General features: G+C 36.2%; 1 protein-coding gene across 14 annotated transcripts in view; it reads left to right on the forward strand.

The window, feature by feature from the left end:
• ATP11B (ATPase phospholipid transporting 11B (putative)) overlaps positions 1 to 24,767 on the forward strand; it is a 115,375-nt gene that overhangs the window by 23,432 nt on the left and 67,176 nt on the right. For 8 of the 14 annotated variants that reach the window (XR_014077176.1, XR_014077180.1, XR_014077179.1 and 5 more), the window contains exons 2-9: positions 2,414 to 2,530; positions 10,501 to 10,590; positions 12,274 to 12,354; positions 17,102 to 17,209; positions 17,398 to 17,526; positions 18,132 to 18,235; positions 20,541 to 20,588; positions 22,704 to 22,768. Coding sequence is in view for 9 of the 14 variants with exons in the window: in XM_081571100.1 (XP_081427226.1) it covers positions 2,414 to 2,530; positions 10,501 to 10,590; positions 12,274 to 12,354; positions 17,102 to 17,209; positions 17,398 to 17,526; positions 18,132 to 18,235; positions 20,541 to 20,588; positions 22,704 to 22,768 (742 nt within the window). In the remaining 5 variants the exon portion in view is untranslated. Of the gene's footprint in view, positions 1 to 2,413; positions 2,531 to 10,500; positions 10,591 to 11,891; positions 12,035 to 12,273; positions 12,355 to 14,191; positions 14,289 to 17,101; positions 17,210 to 17,397; positions 17,527 to 18,131; positions 18,236 to 20,540; positions 20,589 to 22,703; positions 22,769 to 24,767 lie in introns of those variants that run through there. The other 6 variants (XR_014077178.1, XM_081571105.1, XM_081571102.1 and 3 more) reach the window with 2 other exon arrangements.

The raw sequence follows: 24,767 nt of genomic DNA on the forward strand, positions 1-24,767 counted from the left end.
CAGAGATGGTATGGACCTAGAAGCAGAAGATATTAAGAAGAGGTGGCAAGAATACACAGAAGAACTGTACAAAAAAGATCTTCACGACCCAGATAATCATGATGGTGTGATCACTCACCTAGAGCCAGACATCCTGGAATGTGAAGTCAAGTGGGCCTTAGAAAGCATCACTACAAACAAAGCTAGTGGAGGTGATGTAATTCCAGTTGAGCTATTTCAAATCCTGAAAGATGATGCTGTGAAAGTGCTGCACTCAATATGCCAGCAAATTTGGAAAACTCAGCAGTGGCCACAGGACTGGAAAAGGTCAGTTTTCGTTCCAATCCCAAAGAAAGGCAATGCCAAAGAATGCTCAAACTACCACACAGTTGCACTCATCTCACATGCTAGTAAAGTAATGCTCAACATTCTCCAAGCCAGACTTCAGCAATACGTGAACCGTGAACTTCCAGATGTTCAAGCTGGTTTTTGAAAAGGCAGAGGAACCAGAGTTCAAATAGCCAATATCCCCTGGATAACCGAAAAAGCAAGAGAGTTCCAGAAAAACATCTATTTCTGCTTTATTGACTATGCCAAAGCCTTTGACTGTGTGGATCACAATAAACTGTGGAAAATTCTGGAAGAGGTGGGAATACCAGACCATCTGACCTGTCTCTTGAGAAACCTGTATGCAGGTCAGGAAGCAACAGTTAGAACTGGACATGGAACAACAGACTGGTTCCAAATAGGAAAAGGAGTACGTCAAGGCTGTATATTGTCACCCTGCTTATTTAACTTCTATGCAGAGTACATCATGAGAAACGCTGGGCTAGAAGAAACACAAGCTGGAATCAAGATTGCTGGGAGAAATCCCATTGTTCACTGCAGCACTGTTTGCAGTAGCTAGAACATGGAAGCAACCTAGATGTCCATCAACAGATGAATGGATAAAGAAGTTGTTGTACATATACACAGTGGAATATTACTCAGCCATAAAAAGAAATGCATTTGAGTCAGTTCTAAAGAGGTGGACAAACCTGGAGCCTTTTATACAGGGTGAAGTAAGTCAGAGAAAGATAAATAATCATATACTAATGCATATATTCAGAATCTAGAAAGATGGTACTAAAGAATTTGTTTGCAGGGCGTCAGTGGAGAAACAGACATAGAGAACAGACTTATGGACATGAGGAGAGGGGAGAAGAGGGTGAGATATATGAAGACAGTAACATGGAAACTTACATTACCATATGTAGAATTGATAGCTAATGGGAATTCACCATATGTCTCGGGGAACTCAGACAGGTGCTCTGTATCAACCTAGAGGGGTGGGATGGGAATGGAGATGGGAGGTAGGTTCAAGAGGGAGGGGACATATGTATGCCTGTGCTGATTCATGTTGAGGCTTGACGAAACAACAAAATTCTGTAAAGCAATTATTCAATTAAAAAAAATTTTTTTTTTTTTTTAAATAAAAAGATGTACTTGCCACTTTGGAAAAGAATGTAATACTGTAGGAATGGAGTATCAGTATTCTTGTCACCAGGGCAAACCTTTCCACTGGAGATGATTACTAAATGTACCTTAATTGAATGTCTTCTAAATTTGAAACCAGAATTATAACGTATTAATAATATATCCACATGTCAGAGAGTTGATTGATAATGTAACTAGCACAAAGAAATGCTTGTATGGAATGAATCTGGGCTATACAGTGCATTTTTAAGTTCTCTGGGAACAAAGCTCTTTGAAACTGAGTTGATCTGGGTGTAAAATAAAATGTAAGCCTTTGTCATCAAACATGGTAGGTGCTGACTAGGCCTTAGCTACGCTGGGCTTCCACATCACTGACTGAGAATCAGAAAAAGACTAGGAAAAGAGAAAAGCAAGGAACTAGGAAAGAGAAAAGCAAGGAACCCCAGGAATGAAAGAGAAGGAAAGAAGCCTTCACAAACTTCTGTAGATCTTCTGTATGATTAGTCTTTTCTTTTGGTTGCATCTCTGACAAAGAATGGACTATTTTTCATTACCAGAGGTTATTACCTAGTTAGTTTATATCTAAAGAAAATGTACCTGTTGACTTTGAAAGGGGCTTCCCTGTTGGCCCAGCTGGTAAAAAATCCTCCTGCAATGCAGGAGACCTGGGTTTGATCCCTAGGTTGGAAAGATGCCCTGGAGAAGGGAAAGACTACCCACTCCAGTATTCTGGCCTGGAGAATTCCATGGACTGTATAGTCCATGGGGTCGCAAAGAGTCAGACATGACTGAGCAACTTTCACTTACTTTGAAAGAAAAAAAATGGCTTAAATAGATTAACCCTATATGCAGTTCAAGGCAAGTAATAGATATAATAAGATCAGTTAAAAAGTACCACCAGTAAAGAATCATGACAACTAACTTTGCTGACAATTATTTTTCTTTTGCTTTGCCTTAGGGTTTTGACCCACCACATCAAAGTGACACAAGAACTATCTACATAGCCAACAGGTTTCCTCAGTATGGCCATTACACACCTCAGAAATTTATAGATAACCGGATCATTTCATCTAAGGTAAGAATTAACACTTCTATTATTAAAACTGTGGTTATATACTATTTTGCTTTAAAAAGTGATTTGTTTGTATAATATACATTTATATCCTTAAAAATTCAAGGAAATGGTGGTTGGTAGATGTATCTTAACCAAAATTGTGAACTGTAAAATAAAAAGAGTTGCAGGTTCCTAATGTCAGATAACCAACATTCCAAAAGGTACCCTTAGTTTAAACTAAGGAACTAATTAAGGAGGGAATTAAACTAAGGAAACTAAGGAAGCAATTAAACTGAAGAACTAATATTTATACCATATGTCAGGCACTATATTGGGTATTTCTCATATTATTTAATCCTTACAACAACTTTAAGATATGTTTAATGAGTGTTATACTCATTTTATGTCAGTTTCTCCAACTGAAGTGCTGGAAAATAATTTACCCAGGGACGAGTTTGGAGTTTGAACTCAATTCTGTGTGACTTTAAAGCCTGACTTCCTCCAATTTTATCATTCTTCTATAAACATTTTATAGTACAAAAGAACCTACTCATTCTTACATATTCTTCCTTGTTTCATTTTTTTCCTGTGGCATTTTGAAGCTCTCTTAGTCTGTTTTGAAGCTGAAGATTATAGAATAATGCTGTCATGACGGATATGTTTTCCTTGCTGTCTAATATGATAACCATTAGCCACATAGGTCTGTTTAGGCCTTGAAATATAGTATGTAATTGAGGAAGTTAATTTTTAATTTTAATTTATTTTAAATTGTCAGTAGCCACATGTGACTAGTGGCTACCTTATTGGACAGTGCAGTTATAGAGGATGTGAGTCAGAAACTGAGGGTAAAGTTCTTTAAGCATTGTTGTTGTTCAGTCACCCAGTCGTGTCTGACTCTTTGCTACCCCATGGAGTGCAGCACTCTAGGCCTCTCTGTTACTCACCATCTCCCGAAGTTTGCCCAAGTTCATGTCCATTGCATTGGTGATGCCATCCAGCTATCTCATCCTCTGACACCCTCTTTGCCTTCTGCCCTCAATCTTTCCCAGCATCAGGGACTTTTCCAGTGAGTCAGCTGTTCACATCAGATGACCAAAATACTAGAATTTCAACTTCAGCATCCGTCCTTCCAAATCCACAGGGTTTATTTCCCTTAAGATTGACTGGCTTGATCTCCTTGCTGTCCAAGGGACTCTCAAGAGTCGTCCAGCACCACAGTTCAAAGGCGTCTTTGAGCATGTGTGTTTTTGTTAGTCACTCCGTCACGTCCACTCTTTATGAGCCCATCGACTGTAGCCTGCCAGGCTCCTCTATCCATGGAATTTCCTAGACAAAAATACTGGAGTGGGTTGCCATTTCCTTTTCCAGGGGATCTTCCCGACCCAGGGATCAAACCCAAGTCTCCTGCATTGCAGGCAAATTCTGTACCATCTGAGCTGCCAGGGAAGTCAAGATAATAGAAGAGCTTTAGATTAATGACATAGTTCTTAGTAAGTGATGGAAGAAATAAAATTCGTTCTTGAAAAAAAAAGTTTTTAAACACTAGATATAATTTATATACAATAAATTTACTAATTTGATGAATTTTGACAGATGTATAGCATATGACCACCATCATTAAGATACAGAATACATTTGTCACTCCAAAACGTTAGTGGCCATTCTCCCTTCTCTTCACCTCCAACGATAGCAACTGATCTGCTTTCTGTAGCTCTAGTTTTGTCTTTTCTAGAATGTCGTATAAATAATGCATACAGTAGGAGTCTTGTGTCTGATTTCATTTCACTTAACACAGTACTGTTGAGATCGATCTTTGTTGTTGCAAGTGTCAGTATCTGTGTTCATTTCCTTTTTAGTGCATATTTTAGTTGTCACCATAGATTTGGATAGTTTATGTTCTGAATTTGGGTCATTTTCCTTGGATGGTTTCACTACTAGTATTTTCCCCTAAAGTTTCCAGCTGCTTTTCTAGCCCTGAGCTCTAAATCTTTGTCGTATTTTGTTGATAAGGGGGTAGCTTTCCCCACTCTTTGGCTGCCATAGCTATGTGAGTTGGATAGTATCTTCAGGCTAAGAAGCCATGGCTTATAATTCATACTCCTTCCATTTGTAATTTTTTTGAAATTAAACTCTCATCACATTTCTGTGTATATTTTGGACATGTTCCAAGATTTTAAATAGTTCGTTTTAATCTAGTTTTCATAATTCTTATCTGCTTGGAGTTCATTTAAATTGTCTTATCTGCTAGGAGTTCACTTAAATTGAAGAAAGTAGGGAAAACCACTTGACAATTCAGGTATGACCTAAATCATATACCTTATGATTATACAGTGGAAGTGACAAATAGATTTATGGGACTAGATCTGATAGACAGAGTGCCTGATGAACTATGGACAGAGGTTCGTGACATTGTACAGGAGATAGGGATCAAGACAATCCCCAAGAAAAAGAAATGCATAAAAGCAAAATGGCTGTCTGAGGAGGCCTTACAAATAGCTGTGAAGAGAAGAGAAGCAAAAAGCGAAGGAGAAAAGGAAAGATATACCCATTTGAATGCAGAGTTCTCAAGAATAGCAAGGAGAGATAAGAAAGCCTTTCTCAGCAATCAGTGCAAAGAAATAGAGGAAAAAAATAGAATAGGAAAGACTAGAGATCTCTTCAAGAAAGTTAGAGATACCAAGGGAAAGTTTCATGCAAAGATGGGCACAATAAAGGACAGAAATGATATGGATCTAACAGAAGCAGAAAATATTAACAAGAGGTGGCAAGAATACACAGAAAAACTGTACAAAAAAGATCTTCATGACCCAGTTAATCACGATGGTGTGGTCACTCACCTAGAGCCAGACATCCTGGAGTGTGAAGTCAAGTAGGCCTTAGGAAGCATCACTACAAACAAAGCTAGTGGAGGTGATGGAATTCCAGTTGAGCTATTTCAAATCCTAAAGATGATGCTGAGAAAGTGCTGCACTCAATATGTCAGCAAATTTGGAAAACTCAGCAGTGGTCACAGGACTGGAAGAGGTCAGTTTTCATTCCAATCCCAAAGAAAGGAAGTGCCAAAGAATGCTCAAACTGCTGCACAATTGCACTCATCTCACATGCTAGCAAAGTGATGCTGAAAATTCTCCAAGCCAGGTTTCAACAATACGTGAACCGTGAACTTCCAGATGTTCAAGCTGGTTTTAGAAAAGGCAGAGGAACCAGAGATCAAATTGCCAGCATCCGTTGGATCACCGAAAAAGCAAGAGAGTTCGAGAAAAACATCTATTTCTGATTTATTGACTATTCCAAAGCCTTTGCCTGTGTGGATCACAATAAACTGTGGAAAATTCTTAAAGAGATGGGAATACCAGACTACCTGACTTGCCTCTTGAGTTATTTGTACACAGGTTGAGAAGCAACAGTTAGAACTGGACATGGAACAACAGACTGGTTCCAAATCAGGAAAGGAGTACATCATGGTTGTATATTGTCACCCTGCTTATTTTACTTATATGCAGAGTACATCATGAGAAACGCTGGGCTGGAGGAAGCACAAGCTGGAATCAAGATTGCCGGGAGAAATATCAATAACCGCAGATATGCAGATGACACCACCCTTATGGCAGAAAGTGAAGAGGAACTAAAGAGCCTCTTGATGAAAGTGAAAGAGAGTGAAAAAATTGGCTTAAAACTCAACATTCAGAAAACTAAGATCATGGCATCTGATCCTATCACTTCATGGCAAATAGATGGGGAAACAGTGAGAGACTTTATTTTTTGGGCTCCAAAATCACTGCAGATGGTGACTGCAGCCATGCAATTAAAAGACGCTTACTTGGAAGAAAAGTTAGGACCAACCTAGACAGCAATTTTAAAAGCAGAGACATTACTTTACCAACAAAATTGTCTAGTCAAGGCTATGGTTTTTTCAGTAGTCATGTATAGATGTGAAAGTTGGACTATAAAGAAAGCTGAGCCCCAAAGAATTGATGCTTTTGAACTGTGGTGTTGGAGAAGACTCTTGCAAGTCCCTTGGACAGCAAGGAGATCCAACCAGTCCATCCTAAAGGAAATCAGCCCTGAATATTCATTGGAAGGACTGATGTTGAAGCTGAAACTCTGATACTTTGGCCACCTGATGGGAAGAACTGACTCATTTGAAAAGACCCTGATCCTGGGAAAGATTGAAGGCGGGGGAGGAGAATAGGATGACAGAGGATGAGATGGTTGGATGGCATCACCGACTCAATGGACATGAGTTTGAGTAGACTCCAGGAGTTGCTCTTAGACAGGGAGGCCTGGTGTGCTACAGTCCCATGGGGTCACAAAAAGTCAGACACGACTGAGCAACTGAACTGAACTGTGGAGTTCACAGTCTGCTGATACTTGAAACAGTGTCCTGGAAAACTTCTGAGGTTAAATCTTTATATGAATGTTTTTATATTCAATCAAATGTAATAGTATTAGCTTTAGTGTTTTTGACCAGGTTTCAAAAATGTAGACATTCAAATAAATATTCCTTTTTTCACATACATGAATACTGTCTTTCTCATTACTCCTCTATTATTATTCCACTACTGCTTTTTTAAACTTCCAAATCGGATCACCCGCTATTCCATAAACTCATGTTTAACTTCCCTACCACCTTGCCTTTGTTATGTTTTGTTTTGATAACCTCAGTTTTTAAGACTATAGGTTGTATATTTTTGCAGAGAATGTAGATTTCATGTTTTTTAACCATAATTTCAAGAATGTAGACATTTATATGTGTGTGTGCATGTTCAATCGTGTCCGATTCTTTGCAACGCTGACTATAGCCCGCCAGGCTTCTCTGCCCATGGGATTTCCCAGGCAAGAATACTGGAGTAGGTTGCCATACTCTCCTCCAGGGGATCTTCCCAACCCAGGGATTGAATCTGCATCTCCTGCAGTGAGTGGTAAGCAGATTCTTTACCGCTGAGCTATCAGGGAAGCCCAGATATTTATATAGGCAGTGTCTGTTTTTTTCTTGACCATAGTTGAGCCTGGCTTCTCAATGTTCCCTTTTACTACCTTTCTACTCTTCTATTATTTCCCTAGACTCTTTTCAGACTGCATTATCTTCTATCCCACAAAGCCATGATGAACTGCCCTCCTCTCTGCCTTTGTTCATTCTTTCTTTCCTTCCTGCAATGTTCTCCCTCTGTTTGCCCCCTATTTTCAGCTTGTGAGTGTTTCTCTCTTAAAGCCCATGTTGAATGTGACCTCCTTCATTAAATTTTTCTTTCTTGTTGAATTCTTTGTATACTCCTTCTTTTACTTTATCTTGGAATATAGCTATTGGTATAAGTATTGTTCTTAATCCCCTCTACTTAAACTTGTTATCTTTGTTCCTCTTATTATGTAAGTGCCTTGCACATTGTAGATGGAAAATATGCCTTTGTTCAATTTAATTCACTATATAGTAACGTCTTATCTTAAATTTAAATTTCCTTCCAAAAGATTTAATTTTATAACCATGTTTTCATTTTCTTACTAATGTGAGATCTTAGAAGGGCAGTGAAAAAGGTGTGTAGGTAACTGTAGAGAAGATAAGCTTCTAGTTCATTTTTCTTGACTGTTATTACATAATAATTAAAATAATTTTAAAGCATAATGAATTATTATTTTCCTTAGAAGATTTTCATGTGTTTAAATATTAGTCTACTTGAGTACCTCCTCTGTGTATGACAGGACCAGCACAGAATTTAGATTTAATCTACTAATTTTTACCTGAAAACAACAATTCCCAACATTTGTAAGCTAGCTTTCATGAGAAGTTTTTGTTTCTTCTCAGTTTTTCCATTGTATTATTGAGCTAGCCAAAGAAAACATCCTGAAATTAATTAACTATCTTATTGCCAACTTATATAGTTGCTCTTTTCAAAATTCTGAGAGATAAAATGTATTATCACTATTATGATTCAAATAGATAGATGTAAACTTAGAACATTGTCAAGTTAGTTCTTATAAAGTTTTATACAGTTGATCTGGTGACTGGGAAAGTTCTGTGGAAATACTATGACCCTTTTAGGGACAACTGTCTTTTTACTCCAGTTAAGATCAGCTGGCAGTGGTTTGACCCGGAATTAATCGTCTCATGTACACACATTCAGCAGTGACCTCTTGGTTCCAGGAAGTATCTGCCTCTCTTCTCTCTAGAGTCTTGAACATGGTTCCCAATCTCAGATTCTAGAACCACTGGTGACACTACGACCACAGGAAAATGTTTCAGGTATCCCAGATTAGGACTGAAAATATAATTCACCTAAGAAAGGCTGTTAGGTATTGTCCTATTCTTTATACACCCTTGAGTCAAATAGACTTTTGTGGGCTCTTTGGGAACCTAGGCCTATTTATAAAATTGTTAATATGTGGATGTGAATGTTTCAGGTCTCAAAAAACTGATTAAGGGAATTCCCTGACAGTCCAGTAGTTAGGACTTCTCCCTTTCACTGCTGAGAACAAAGGTTCAATCCCTGGTTGGGAAACTAAGATCCTGTAAGCCATGCAGCATGGCCAGAAAAAACAGAAGAAAAAATTGATTAAGAAGTGAATTTCTGACCTACAGAAATTCAGAAATTAGAACCATCTTCCACTGTACCAGAGAAAATCTTGAACTAGTCAATAACCAGTAAGGCTTCATTCATTACCTGACACCAGGAGAGTTATGGAAAAAAAGTTTTTTTCCATCAGTGTTTGTTTGCCTATTTATTTATTCTGCTAGCGTTTTGATATCTGTGTGCTATAGTGTAAGTGCTGAAGATAGAGCAGTAAATAAAACAATGTTCCTAGCCCCAGGAATCTTATATTCTGCTAGGTGAATGGACGTTGGGTAAAGTAACAATACTGTAAAGTGTTTTCCTCTTTTATTCGTAATTGTGCGTAGTGAATGGCGCAAGTAAAATTTGTATGGTGTTACCCTGCCCCCATGATGTAGCATTATAGGCTTATAAACTGATTAATAATATAGCAATAGACTCACAGCGATTAGTATGAGCTAGGTTCTTTCCTTAGCACTATATAAATATATCAGCTCATTTAATCTTTGTAACAACCTATAGAGTATGATTGTTATAATCGTCCTCATTTTATAGAGCATAGATAAGATCCAAGGTCCTTTGGTGACCATGAATTAGGATTTAGATCACAGCAGTTGTTAACCTTTTACCATCAATATTTATAACCATTATACTCTACTGTCTCACTGTAAAAATAGACATTGTGACAGATTTTCATGTCCTTTATGAGATTTTCTTCATGGTTATACCAGTGATCACTTAACTAGTTTTTAATCTTTTTCACATTTCATATCCCATGATTACCGAGGAGTAATTGAAGAATTATACCGTCTCCTCTGTTTCTGACGAAACCTAAAGAAAATATTTATAAAGTAAACTGAATCCAGTGTTAGCATTTTTATCAACTCTTAATTCATCTTTAAATTTATTTTTATTTATTTGGCTGCCCTGGGTCCTACTTGTAGCACATGAACTCTTAGTTGCAGCATATGGGTTCTAATTCCCTGACCAGAAATCGAACGCAGGTCTCTTGCATTGGAAACGTGGAGTATTAGCCACTGGACCACCAGGGAAGTCCCTTAATTCATCTTTCAACATTAGGTTTAGTTTTGTGTAATTAAAATCCAAAATAAATTATTAAAATATTATTTTAGATCTGCCATCTCCAACTTCTAAAATAACTAGGAATTTATTACAGCAGAATTGATAGATTCCTTTATCTCTTTTTTAAAATTATATTAAAATCACCAATAAATAGTAAAAGGTAAAAAGTAGAATAAAAGCTCAGGTAAAAAGTAGAATAAAAGCCCTGAAACTCTAAAATCCAGATAGTTTTTGTAGCATCGAGTTACATGAATTTGTGTAAGGGCTTGGTATATCTGATGTGTACAAGTTTTCTTATTATTTGTATATAGTATATATTATTTTAAAATATTAACTTATCCTTTTGTTTTTTGTCTTTTTTAGTATACTGTGTGGAATTTTGTTCCAAAAAATTTATTTGAACAATTCAGAAGAGTGGCAAACTTTTATTTTCTTATTATATTTTTGGTTCAGGTAAGCTTTATCACTCCATAAATTGTTAAGTTGATAGACATGACTGCTAAACATATATCTTCAAGGAAAAGTTGGCATTGCATTCTAAACCATGTGACTATGGGACCCATTTTTTTTTTTTTCTGCAGAGCTTCCCCATTGTTTTCAGTGAATACAGTAGTGTAAATCACATCAAGATGTCTGAAAAATAGCCAGTGAATTTTAAGATCAGTTGTATTTTGTTTTATCACTTATGTGTTATAGTGCTGATAATCATAATTAAAGCCAAGAAAATAGCATCGTCCTTTCAGATGTTCTGACTCAGAAAATAAATATTTTGGCTTTTAATATACAGTACTTGTTTTTGGCACATTTCTGCCTGTGGAACCATCTTTGTACAAAATTAATCTTCCTTTGGTTTTTCTTTTTTTTAATTTATGTATTTTGCTTTTATTTATAAAGTTTTTATTATAATTTCTAAGAATCTCCATGAATATAGATTTTTATCCAGGAGGCCATTTTCTTAACTTAAATCTATATTCATTGTAAGCTGTTTAGTTTTTAATTTTTCACATTGTGCTTTTTTTCCCTCTAATATCAGAATATCAAGAGAACAGTATGAAACTTGAGTATAAACCAAGATTTAGAATTAGTGATTGTCGTTTTCCTTCAAAAAGGTTTTCCTTTTCTGTGATACATTAGCAGTCTCTTTCATTGTGGCACTGAATTTTTTTTAATGAACTCTGAACTTTTCCCTCCATAGAACCTGGACCTTCAAAAGAAAAAAAAAACTTGTGAAGTAGTCACCTTAAAGCTTGAGGAAGCTTTTTTTTAAAATTGCTTCCCTTTGTGAGCAGAAAAGGAACTTCTGGGTTTTGTTTTTGTTTTGTTTTTAATTAGTAGACCATCAGCTTGTTTAGTCGAAAAAAACGAGAAATTTATACTTATTACATACGAGAAACATGCATTTGTGAAATTACTGCCTAAGATCAGGAATTTAGCCTGTCTGTGGAATAGAACAAACTTAATTGGCCCAACCAGAGTAAAGCAATATTAATAAATTATTTCGTCCATGTTCTAAATAACCAAATATAATTACTGCAAATATTTCTTCTAAAGCAGTTTGTTGAAACATCAGTTGTATGATTTAAATAATTGCAGCATCGTTTTCCAAGTTGTACCCCTCTGGCTCTACTAGCTGTAACAAAATCACTTGTAGAAAGAAACCGTTTCCCTAGTCCCATTTCTTGTTTTCTCTCCAGTGTGAGTTTATTCTGGAACCCAGAATAAAAATTGACAGATTTTTTTTTTTTTTTTTTTAGCGTTTCTCTGGATGGGCAAAGAAATGTGAATTGAGATTCTGAATAGTTGTAGCTCCCCTCCAAGATAAATACTGAGGAAGACCTTAAGTACTCTGTGTGTTAAGAAAACAGAGAAACTGAGTCCACTCTAGCAATATTTGTGGGTATGCAATAGATTTAGATAGTCTACTAACCCCACATAATAGCTAACAAAGTGTACTTGTGAAACTGAAGTAAACTACATTCACTGCATAATCTCTCTCAAGTTACTTTTTCATCTTAACTATGATACGTATTTTGTATAATGTTTTCAGATTTCCCAATAATTATGAGATTCTAGATGTTAATAGTGATATGTATAATATAAAATATAATACTCTGCATTCTTTCTTTTTCAATGCAGCTTATGATTGATACACCTACCAGTCCAGTTACCAGTGGACTTCCATTGTTCTTTGTAATAACAGTTACTGCCATAAAGCAGGTATGAAATATTTTCTGTTGCTTGCTTTCTTCCCAAGTCATTCAGAAGTTAACTTATTATTTCTCCTTCAAAGTAAGATTTATTGTCGCGAAAGTAATTTTCATAAGAAAGCAAATTTAGGGCTTTCCTGGTGGCTCAGAGATAAAGAATCCACCTGCCAAATCAGGAGACATGGGGTCAATGCCTGATCTGGGAAGGTCCCACATGCCATGGGACAACTAAGCCTGTATATCACAGATTCTAAGCCTGTGCTCTAGAGCCCAGGAATCACAACTACTGAAGCCTGTGTGCCCTAGAGCTTATGCTCTGCAACAGGAGAAGCCACTGCAGTGAGAAGCCCATGCACTAGAGAGTAGCCCCTGTTCCCTGCAACTAGAGAAAAGCCCACACAGCAATGAAAGACGTAGCACAGCCAAATAAATAAATAAAATTATATAAAGAAAAAAAGCAAATTTGTTTGATTCTGCATATGGTAAAAATTAAACGAAGGCAAGCCACTCTTATCAGGTACTTGGTGACTGATGGGAAGATTACAATTATTAAAGTATGTTGTTCCTTTAACATTCCTAAGAAGTATCCAAAAGCAAGCATTTTGTATGTACAAACCAAGTTATGTGTGAAACAGATTGTTATAATCATCTTTGTAGAGTTTGGTAGTATTTAAAGGATATATAATTCAAAGGAAGGGGATATGTTTAGGAGTGAAGCATGTACTTCTGGCATGAACATTTTTGATTAAAAATTGTATAGTGCTTTCCTACTTTCTACAGCTTTCTCGGTGAAATTGATTTTTATGTAAAGTAGTACTCTAAGGGAATAGCTTCAACTAGATCTGATTTGATATTAAAATCTAGGTATAGAAAAACAGTATTATTGGATAAATATGACAAGAAATTTAAAAATTCCTAGAAGCTTCGTGTTTATATAGCTACCACTTTTCAAAATACCTTGGCAGAGGCTCAACTATACAGAACTGCTCCCTTCCTCTTGAAAGAGTTAATTTGAATTTTTGTGCCAGTTTGATAAGTTTTCATTTTTTGTAAGACTTAGGGATAAGGTTTAAATTGACATCGAAACAAAACTGGCAAACATTTTGTAATTCTGAGATGTAGTGTGTTTATTACTTATTTGATAAAAGTAAGGGAAGTCTGTAAATTAACAGTTAATCTAGTGTGTCTGAATAGCATGCTACTGCTGTAAGTTTGATTTCCCTTTATTCACTGTTCTGTTGGAGACTAGGATTTATGTAAGTCAGTAAGCATCCAGATCACTTAAGACAATTACATATTCATTTGGTTTTGTAGATACCATTTATTGCATCAAAGTAACAAATATTTGTCCCTTGGACTTCTTTTATATATATAATTTCTTCTTTGGTGATTTCATCAAGTCTAGTGGGTTAAAATACATTTATATGTTGATGGGTCTCAAATTTACATGTATCCTGAAACTATGCTCTGAACTCCAGACACACATATATAACAATTTGTGTTTGCAAATACAACTATTTCCAGTTGGATACCTTAGACTTTGCCTGACCTCTGTGTCACTCATTCCCTGCTCTGGTCTTTTTGCTTCATATCATTTCTCATTCACTACCTATTCTATTGAATAAATGCTTGTTTTATTAGTTTGTCTGTCACCTTCATTTGAATGTTTAGTTCTCTGAGGGCAGAGACTTTGTTTTATATTATCAGTTACCAGTGACCAGAACAAGGTTATGTACATATTTGACATGAAATAAATATTTGATAGATGAATAGATGAATGAATGAACCTCTTGAATATTTTTAAGAAAGTGTTAAATGTTGCAATACTTCTTTCCTTGGTTTCCCAGTATAAATTTGGCCAAATAAACAGTGGATTTAGTTGGAATATGATGCCAGATTCAGAGTTAAATTCAAGAAAGTGGGAAAAACCACTAAACCATTCAGGTATGACCTAAATAAAATCCCTTATGATTTTACAGTGGAAGTGACAAATAGATTTAAGGGACTAAATCTGGTAGAGTGCCTGATGAACTATGGACAGAGGTTCATCACATGGTACAGGAGACAGGGATCCATCCCCAGGAAAAAGAAATGCAAAAAAGCAAAATGGCTGTCTGAGGAGGCCTTACAAATAGCTGTGAAAAGAAGAGAAGCCAAAAGCAAAGGAGAAAAGGAAAGATATACCCATTTGAATGCAGAGTTCCAAAGAATAGCAAGGAGAGATAAGAAAGCCTTTCTCAGTGATAAATGCAAAGAAATAGAGGAAAACGATAGAACGGGAAAGACTAGAGATCTCTTCAAGAAAATTAGAGATACCAAAGGAACATTTCATGCAAAGATGGGCTCAATAAAGGACAGAAATTTTATGGACCTAACAGAAGCAGAAGATATTAAGAAGGGGTAGCAAGAATACACAGAAGAACTGTACAAAAAAGATCTTCATGACCCAGTTAATCATGATGGTGTGATCACTCACCTAGAGCCAGACATCCTGGAGTGTGAAGTCAAGTGGGCCTTAGAAAGCATCACTATGAACAAAGCTAGTGGAGGTGATGGAATTCCAGTTGAGCTCTTTCAAAACCTAAAAGATGATGCTGTGAAAGTGCTGCACTCAATATGTCAGCAAATTTGGAAAACTCAGCAGTGGCCACATGACTGGAAAAGGTCAGTTTTCATTCCAATCCCAAAGAAAGGCAATGCCAAAGAATGCTCGAACTACTTCACAATTGCACTCATCTCACACGTTAGCAAAGTGATGCTCAAAATTCTCCAAGCCAGGCTTCAGCAATACATGAATCATGAACTTGCAGATGTTGAAGTTGGTTTTAGAAAAGGCAGAGGAACCAGAGATCAAATTGCCAACATCTGTTGGATCATCGAAAAAGCAAGAGAGTTCCAGGAAAACATCTATTTCTGATTTATTGACTATGCCAAAGCCGTTGACTGTGTGTATCACAATAAACTGTGGAAAATTCTGAAAGAGATGGGCATACCAGACCACCTGACCTGCCTCTTGAAAAACCTGTATGCAGGTCAGGAAGCAACATTTAGAACTGGACATGGAACAACAGACTGGTCCCAAATAGGAAAAGGAGTACATCATGGCTGTATATTGTCACCCTGCTTATTTAACTTATATGCAGAGTACATCATGAGAAACGCTGGGCTGGAGGAAGCACAAGCTGGAATCAAGATTGCTGGGAGAAATATCAATAACCTCAGATATGCTGATGATACCATCCATATGGCAGAAAGTGAAGAGGAACTAAAGAGCCTCTTGATGAAAGTGAAAGAGGAGAGTGAAAAAGTTGGCTTAAAGCTCAACATTCAGAAAACTAAGATATCTCATGGCATCCGGTCCGATCACTTCATGGGAAATAGATGGGGGAACTGTGGAAACAGTGAGAGACTTTATTATGGGGGGCTCCAAAATCACTGCAGATGATGATTGCAGCCATGAAATTAAAAGACGCTTAGTCTCTGGAAGGAAAGTTATGACCAACATAGACAGCATATTTAAAAGCAGAGACATTACTTTGCTGACAAAGGTCCGTCTAGTCAAGGCTGTGGTTTTTCCAGTGGTCATGTATGGATGTGAGAGTTGGACTATAAAGAAAGCTGAGTGCCAAAGAATTGATGCTTTTGAACTGTGGTGTTGGAGAAGACTCTTGAGAGTCCCTTGGACTGCAAGGAGATCCAACCAGTCCATCCTGGAGGAAATCAGTCCTGGGTGTTTATTGGCAGGTCTGATGTTGAAGCTGAAACTCCAATACTTTGGCCACCTCATACGAAGAGCTGACTCACTGGAAAGACCCTGATGTTGGGAAAGATTGAGGGCTGAGGAGAAGGGGATGACAGAGGATGAGATAGTTGGATGGCATCACTGACTCAATGGACATGAGTTTGGGTGGGCTCCGGGAGTAGGTGATGGACAGGAAGGTCTGGCATGCTGCGGCTCGTGAGGTCGCAAAGAGTCGGACACGACTGAGCAACTGAACTGAACTGATGATGCTGTAACTGAGTTGAAAAGATGTTGGTGAGTTTATAATATATCTGCCAAAGGAGTGAGTTTAGTATAATAATAATAACTTACAACCTGTCTCTTTCAAAATGAGTCATTTGTTAAGATTGGAGACATTGGAAATGCAGCAGATTTTGAGGATGACATCATCAATTTAGTTTTGAAATGTTTAATGTATTTATGAGACATCATAATGGAGATATTAAGAATACAGTTGGATATTCAAGTTTATTAGAGTCCAGAGATACAGGCTAGAGATAGAAATTTCAGAATTTTTTGAAGACACAGGTATAAAGAAATCTTGTGATAGGAAGTAAGTAAAGGGTGAAAAAAGGGCCCATTAAGATGATATAGAAGGAGGCTCCCATAGTAAATTGAGAAGAAGTAACTGGAGAGGTATTATGAAAACCAGGAACATGTGTGTGATGAAAACCAAGTGAAGAGAATGTTTCTAGTAGTAATGAATGCCAAAGTAGTCTAACATGGTTCTAATGAATGAAATGTTTGGGGGAAATTATGTTTCTTTTCCTCATTTGATAAAAAGTTTCTCTAGGAAAGGGAATGGCAGTCCACTCTAGTATTCTTGTTTGGAGAATTCCATGGACAAAGAAGCCTGGCGGGCTGTAGTTCGTAGGGTCATAAGGAGTCGGACACAACTGAGTGACTAACAAACACACACACACATATCTTCTAATTATACTAAGAGGGGCTTTTTTGATTCTTTTGATGTTTACAGGGTTATGAAGATTGGTTAAGACATATCTCAGATAATGAAGTAAATGGAGCTCCTGTTTATGTTGTTCGAAGTGGTGGCCTTGTAACAACTAGATCAAAAAACATTCGGGTATGCATTTAATAAATAATAGAAATCAATTATATTTTAAAAACAAAAATTCTAATCTGATTATATTTTAGTTAAAGTCTGCTTTCCTACATTAAAATATTATAGTACACCACTTGTTTAGAACCCAATAAAAATAAGTCTTGCCTTTTAAAATCTGTATATTCACTTTTCCCCCAAATTCTTCATAGGTGGGTGATATTGTTCGAGTAGCCAAAGATGAAATTTTCCCTGCAGATTTGGTGCTTCTGTCCTCAGATCGACTTGATGGTTCTTGTCATGTTACAACTGCTAGTTTGGATGGAGAAACTAACCTGAAGGTTTGTATATGTGTATGTTTGAGTGTGGCTCTTAGTGAACAGAATGTCTCTGGATTATAGTGTTATTTTCCTTTGGTTAAGGTAATAAAGTTTGACCTGATAAAGGAGAAATGTTTTAAATTACTGTTAATTACTTCATGAAAGTATACATTTTACTTCAAGGTTAGCCTCACATGGTTTAGTCAAGTTAAGAAAAGTCAAAAGTGCTTTTGGAGAAACTATAATCTTTTAATATACTGGTGCTTTTTTAAATAGGGGGCACATTTAAATTTTTCTCAATTTTCAAAGTATAACCAACGATTTTACATGATTCACTTTTTTCTCCCTGTTAAATTTATTTGCAAAAACTTTGAGCAGTAATGACTATTAACACACTTACAGACTTAATCTCCTTGTATGCAAATGGCCTTTGTAGACAGGTAATCACAGTAGCTCCTTTTACTGCTTATTATTTTACATTCTTCTTTCTCCTCTCCTGCCATCTAGCTTAGTGATCTCAAGTACAGAATGCTATGATTTCATTTGTAAAAGAGATTTGAAATAAATGATGTCTAAGGTCCCATTTAGATCTCAAAACTATGGGCTTTAATTTTTCCTTTTTTCAGACACATGTGGCAGTTCCAGAAACAGCAGTATTACAGACAGTTGCCAATTTGGACACTCTTATGGCTGTGATAGAATGTCAGCAACCAGAAGCAGACTTGTACAGGTATGATGTGGTATTCACCATATTCATTTTAAGTCTGTTTACAGATCTCACTTTTTACAGTCATAAACATACAATGAAATAGCTATTTGAAGACATCATTGGGGGAGCAAGGTGAAAGATCAGTTAAATGGGGGCAAAGCTAAAAGCAGAATTTGGCAGAATTCTAAGCTGAAGTATTAAAAGCTGTGCTTTTATTCACATATTCCTCCCTATTATCTTCTACTTTGACGTAAACTGGCTTTATAACAATAGCAGTAAACATTATAACTATAATAGTAGTTATGAGGAAAATAAAGTTATTTCCTTAGAAGAAAATAATCTAATGGTGTGTGTGTTTATGTATGCATGCAGGCACATGTGTATATGTGCTCCATGAAGGGCCATGTCTTTGTGTTCGTTAGGAACTAACTCATTTTAACACTGTAAGTCATCTTTCAGCGAGCTATATGCCAGTTGTTGCCATCTATGGAATGGAAACAACTTTCATTATTAAAGACTTCCATGAGAAAACTATTCATTTTTACTCAAAAATGGGTAAGAATATAAAGCACAACCATATTGTAAAAATTGACTTCAGCTTTTTGTCATTTTCTGCATTTATTGGCTTAAGATGTTATCATTAGTCATTGGCTTTTTCAGATCTCTTACATATCTTTGTTCTGGATCCATATATTTATAATGGAATTTTCTCTGTGTGATATAAAAAGCTTACATTTTCATCAAAAACAAAAACAATGTGGAATTTTCCACTTAACTATAAAAATTTGAAGTTTTGTGCATTTAAATTATAAGGTAGATTTAACTGTGAAGAATTCAGTGCTTTGAGTTCTGTATTGCTGTTATTTCTAAGTCTCAGAAAAGGATGAATTATAAAAAGATTATTGAAAACTAGAAAATGATGCAGCATTAAGAAAGCATAAGATTAATAATGAGATCAAATGTGACTAATGCTTTGAGTGCTTTTGCCTTATTTGAAAAATGGGGAGAAAGTTTTAAAAAGCTTTTTAAAATAAATACAACATTTTATTGTCACCACTGGGAGCACCTGACCCCCTGGTCTGCTCTTAATCAGAATACATAATTTATAGCCAAATGTCAAGTCATCTTGGAACTTGTATCCCTATCCCCAGCCAGGGTTCTATTCCCAGGCCCAACATACTCCCTGAGTGTCAGAGTTGTGGATAATTGCATAAAAACTACAGTATTCTGCCTTAGGAGGCTGCAAAACAGAATGGAGAAGGAGAGTGGCAAATTCAAGAAAGCCATAGGCAGAGTCCAAGCAATAGTTTTTAGAGGGCAAGAAAGGCCCAGGATGTCAGTAGTCACAAGGAAAACGAGATGCTGAGGTCACAATCTGGAGGAGAATGAAGGGTGGGAGAGGCCTGGGCTGGGAAACAGTCTTGGTCCAGAAGGGGTCAGCCAGAGTTAGAAACCCTGGAGGCTGTGAATCAAAGTGCAGTGGATCAGGGGACTCTGACGCAGAAGAGTTGGACAGCTGGTCAGAATGGAGAAGGTGACAGCACCGCCCATGATCTGTAGCCACAGCAGAAGTAGGATGAGGTTTCTCTCACTCATGGGCCCAAAGACTGTAAGTAGAGTAGCAAGTGGATGAGGGTCATGTTGTTACACTCCATAAAGGCACTGTCCTCATTCTCATTCTGGTGCACTGTCACTAGCCAGAGGTTCTCTGCTACTAGTTATGGTAGAGCAGTCCCATGGTGGTAGAAAAAAAAAAAGTATGAAGTAGAAGGAAAAGACATGATCATCCCAGTAATCACCTTCCAGCTCCACTAGGAGGTTGAAGACAATGATGGAAGCAGAAATGACTAGCAACTGGCCAGCCTCTAGGCCATTAATTCCTGCTACAATTTTGATGGCAAAAGTGGGTGAAATAGACCATGAGGAGAGCTAGTGAGACAGCTTTGGGCAGCAGCACCTGCTTATGGCACCAGCACATATTTGTACATCATCTGCAAAGCCCAGGAAAATCATGCAAGGGATGGCAGGGAGCACACTGCATGGTGGGGGAAGGCCTTACACTGCTCCTCCACAAATGGAACAGGGTGAAGCAGAGAGCATGAGAAGGAAAACAGCACCACTGATCACTCCCTAAGAATCTAAGAATACTAATTTTTTAAAGTTTAGTGACTGATTTACCTTTGTAATTTCTAGTATGAATATTGGATCATTCAAACATGCAAAAGATTGGTATAAGAATAGTGCCAAAACTTTCTTAAAATTTTCCACCTATTGATGTCATAAATGTATTATTAGTTTTTTTGTAACATGATGAATTCTTTGATAGATTCATGGGACGAATGACAATAACTCAACAAATGGAAGAAATTGTAAGGTAAGAATGAATTTGCATTATCCAATCACTTTTAAGTGAAAATTGTTTGGGGGAGGGACTAAAATCAAGTTAAAGGGAGATTAGATAAGTAAGCAATGGGATCCTGAAAAAGAATTGAAACATTTAACATTTCATCTTCTAGCAAATTTCCAGCAGCAGCAAATGAAATGAGGATGAAGCAAATGCAGTGAAATAACATTAAAATAAGTTAGTAAGATTATTGGTGTACTAGTATTTCTTTGTCTAATAATATTAGGTAGTATTAATAATATTAGATAGTAACATAAAGGAAACAGTGGTTCCTGTTCACATTCTTACACATCTAAACTACCACCACCTAAGTCTAGAATACAAAAAATGTCTTATGGTCTTCTTCACTTAAAAATCATTCCTCACAAACTAGATTACTGGGCAATCTAGAACTTCTTCTTTACTCTTCTGATTGGTTGGTTGGTTGTTTTGGTTTGTTTTCACTCAATATTCAGGTTAATTTCTGGTACCTACATGAAAAACTTGTCATTTCAAAGATTTTCTGATAGGGTGATATTACATTGTTACTCATGACCACAAAGCTGAATTTAGAATAAATCTTGGAATCAACCCTTGAACTTCTAATTAAATTAGCATTCCACCTATTTTCTGGAGATGTTCAGTTTATACTGGCTGCATAAAATAAGATACTAACATAAAAAACTGAGAATTTGTTTTAATAAAATCCTCAAGACAAGCCACCAAAAAAATGCATCAGGATGGATTCACATTTTTAATAAAAGCTAATATAGGAGCACGTTCAGTGAACTCGGTGACAAGGTCTTTGTAAGTTTAGGGACCCTTGCTGAACAACGACTGGGTTTTATTTTGATTTCTATAGTGACATAGTGGAATACTTGCGTGGATACATCGTATGACTTGCATTAAGATATTGTGATTGGTAAAGGAAAAGATCAATTACGTTATGTTAGCAAGTAGAATGGTTGTTTTTTTGTTTTTTGTTTTTTTAAGGGAGCCTTGTTCTTTGCTGAAGCAACCACAGTGAACTAATGAATTTTTTAATTTGAAGCTTACTACCATTATATCCTAATTTTATATGTCAACTTGAGCTCGAAGTTTTTCTATTCGTTGTTGGAACCAAATGAAAAAGAACCGTTATAAGTCTCCTGAATAATTGATTTTGGAATATCCATTCAGTGTGTTCCAAATATATGATCTAATAAAACCATATTTGTTATACATAGCCAAACACCTGGCCCCCTGTATTCATTGGATTTTTTTTAGTGTTTGGGTTTATAGACTTCTTCAGAATTGGCTCAGATTCTGTTTAATTTGGATAACCTTGTCTGTATATTTCAGAAAAGCCTTATGATAAGGAATATCAACAAAATTAAAGCTTTTTATCCATCCATAACAGAGTTATCATTTGCTATTACTGAGAAAATACAATTTTCCTTTCCAGTTATTTCTTCTCGTTTTATATCTCCTTTATGGAGAGAAATTCACACAGCAAGAAGACCCCCATGCTCCAAGAAGTATGCAATGCAAGTAATCAAGTTGTAGTGTTGATCTTGCCTAAAAAAACTAACTCACTTACTATGTTATCTTTTGTAACCTGGTATAATTTTAATTGTGCAGAAAACATGCAGTTATGCACAAATCATACTACAATTTATGTTTACATTGCTTTTTTCCTTCACGCAACCTGTTTACATTGCATTTTAACTCTGTATTTTCCCTTTGAAAACTGTTTATTAATTTTGGTCAAAATTTTAAAATTTCGTCTTCTGTAAAACATTTTTAAGTTATCACTTAATTTTTTGGTTTTGCTGAGTTTTATGTCTAAACTTCTGAAACTAGTGGCTTTCTGATTATATCTACAGGCATAATCTTATTTCTGAGTCATTGACCTTAAAATGACTGAAATGCTAAAGCAGATATTTGTTGTTACAGTAACTAACATCATGATTGACCTAGACAGCTTTATACTAGCTGAGATTTTGGTTTTATGTGAAAGCATTGTTGTAAGTATGGGTTTAAGTCCCTTCTGTCTGCTAAAGATGCCGTTTAAAATTTACTTGAACTTTTAATATATTTAATGCTTTTGGTTATTTTTCCCCCTAGACCTCTGGGGCCAGAGAGTCTCTTGCTTCGTGGAGCCAGATTAAAAAACACAAAAGAAATTTTTGGTTTGTATATATCGAAAAATTTTAATAATAGATTTGTTTTGATGCTTTATATGAAGTATTTTTGAAAGCACAGCATTTGTGTTATTTTGGTTAGAAAATTTATTGTCTGTGATAATTTTCTTTCAAAGACTGTGTTAATATAATTTTGTGTTGCATTTTTTCTTAATTCCTACTTTTGAATAATAGATTAGAACCTTGCTGTTATATTTTCTTCGTGAATACTTCATGCTAAGAAGATAATTCTGGCATTTGTATTAATGGTGTTGAGAACTGTGTAATCTGGCACCATGGTGCAATAAACCACTTGTACAATTCCATTATAGTTAGAATGGATTGTTAAAACTGCTAGGTCATTTATTCCTTCAGCAAATTCTTACTGATCTGTGACTATATATCAGATGCTGTCTTAACATACACTGACTGGATCAAGGATGAATAAATAGTGTTCTTGCATTGGAGATCTCAATTCACTATGCTCTGAGTCAACTCTAGGTAAATTGTGAAGTTAATGGTAACCTTTAGCTGTCAACTAGCTCCTCACCTTTAAGGAATGGCCCGTTAGCTTTTGATCTCTTCTTTCTCATTCTTTAGTTTTCTGTTAACTGTACTATATTTTATCTCTCAGTGTTAGGCTCTCTGATAAAGAAATCCATAATTTTTTAAAAAGGAGAGTAATGAGTGACAAAAATGTGGAGAGATTGGAACATTGCTGGTAGGAGTAGGATGTTCCAGCTGCTGTGGAAAATAGTTTGGCAGTTCCTCAATAAGTTAAACATAGAATTATAAACATATCACCTAGCAATTCTACTTCTAGATATATACCTTAAAAGAGTTGAAAACAGGTGCTCAAACAAAGGCTTGTCTGAGAATGTTCATAACAGCACTGTTCACAATAGCCCAAAGGGTAGGAACTGCCCAAATGTCTATCGACTAATGAGTGGATAAACAAAATGTAGGCTATCCAACTAATGGAATATTACTCCCCTATAAGAAATGCGGTACTGATACATGCTGCAACATAAACTTTGAAATGCTGAATGAAAGAAATCAAACAGAAAAGGCCACATATTGTATGATGCCATTTTTTTAAAAAGCCCCAAAATAAGCAAATTCATAGAGATAGAAACTAGATTAGTGGTTCCCAGGAGCTGGGGAGGGGAATGGGAAATGATTGCCTAATGGGTTCAGGGTTTTTTGTGGGGGGAGGAATATTCTTAACTTAGATAGTAAGGATGGTTGCACAACATTGTGAATGTAACTAAGTACCTCTGAATTAAAATAGTAAATTGTATGTTACGTGTATTCTGTCACAATTTAAAAAAGGAAACCATAGTTAAGTTTTATGGTTTAAAAAGTCCAGAGAAACCTCCAGGACTTTTAGGCCCTCTCATATAATACTGTATTTTAACACCTCTCTAGCAATAATACCTTCACAGTCTTAAATTTTAGGAAATGTGTATTTGAATGCCTTTAGATGAGTTTGCTGCTGTTTTCCTCAGCACTGCCTCTCTGTGTTGTACCATTCTGTCTGATAGCTCACATTTCTATAATTTTGGTGCCCTTTGTCTTTTGAGTTGTAATCTCTGCCTTTAAGGAATAATTTTACTAGTGAAAATTCCAGCACAGATCTTGAGGAAGAGAGCATGATGAATATTGTTCCTCACATCATACTGTTTAGGAATAGGCATAAACATTTATTGACCGTCCTTCTGTTTCTAGGCATTTTGCTAATTTGTCACACAACCTTGCAACAATTTTAATGAGATATTTTTTCCCATTTAAAGATGGAGTAGTTGAGACTTGGAAAGATTAAATAACTTGCTCAAGGTTGCAGAACTAAGTGGCAGAGCTAGCATTCAAACAATGCTCTTACTCCAAAGTTTTTGTCTGTTTTTTTAAATAAGACTGCTTTTACCTAATTTCAAGACTGTTCTTCCCAGTTTTAGTACCATTATTACTGTCGTTCTCTCACATCTCAGAGTCTTTCTCATAGGCACGT

Source organism: Giraffa tippelskirchi, chromosome 2 (assembly GCF_054371585.1).
Source record: "Giraffa tippelskirchi isolate mGirTip1 chromosome 2, T2T-mGirTip1v1.2.pri, whole genome shotgun sequence".
Classification (NCBI taxonomy): Eukaryota; Metazoa; Chordata; class Mammalia; order Artiodactyla; family Giraffidae; genus Giraffa; species Giraffa tippelskirchi.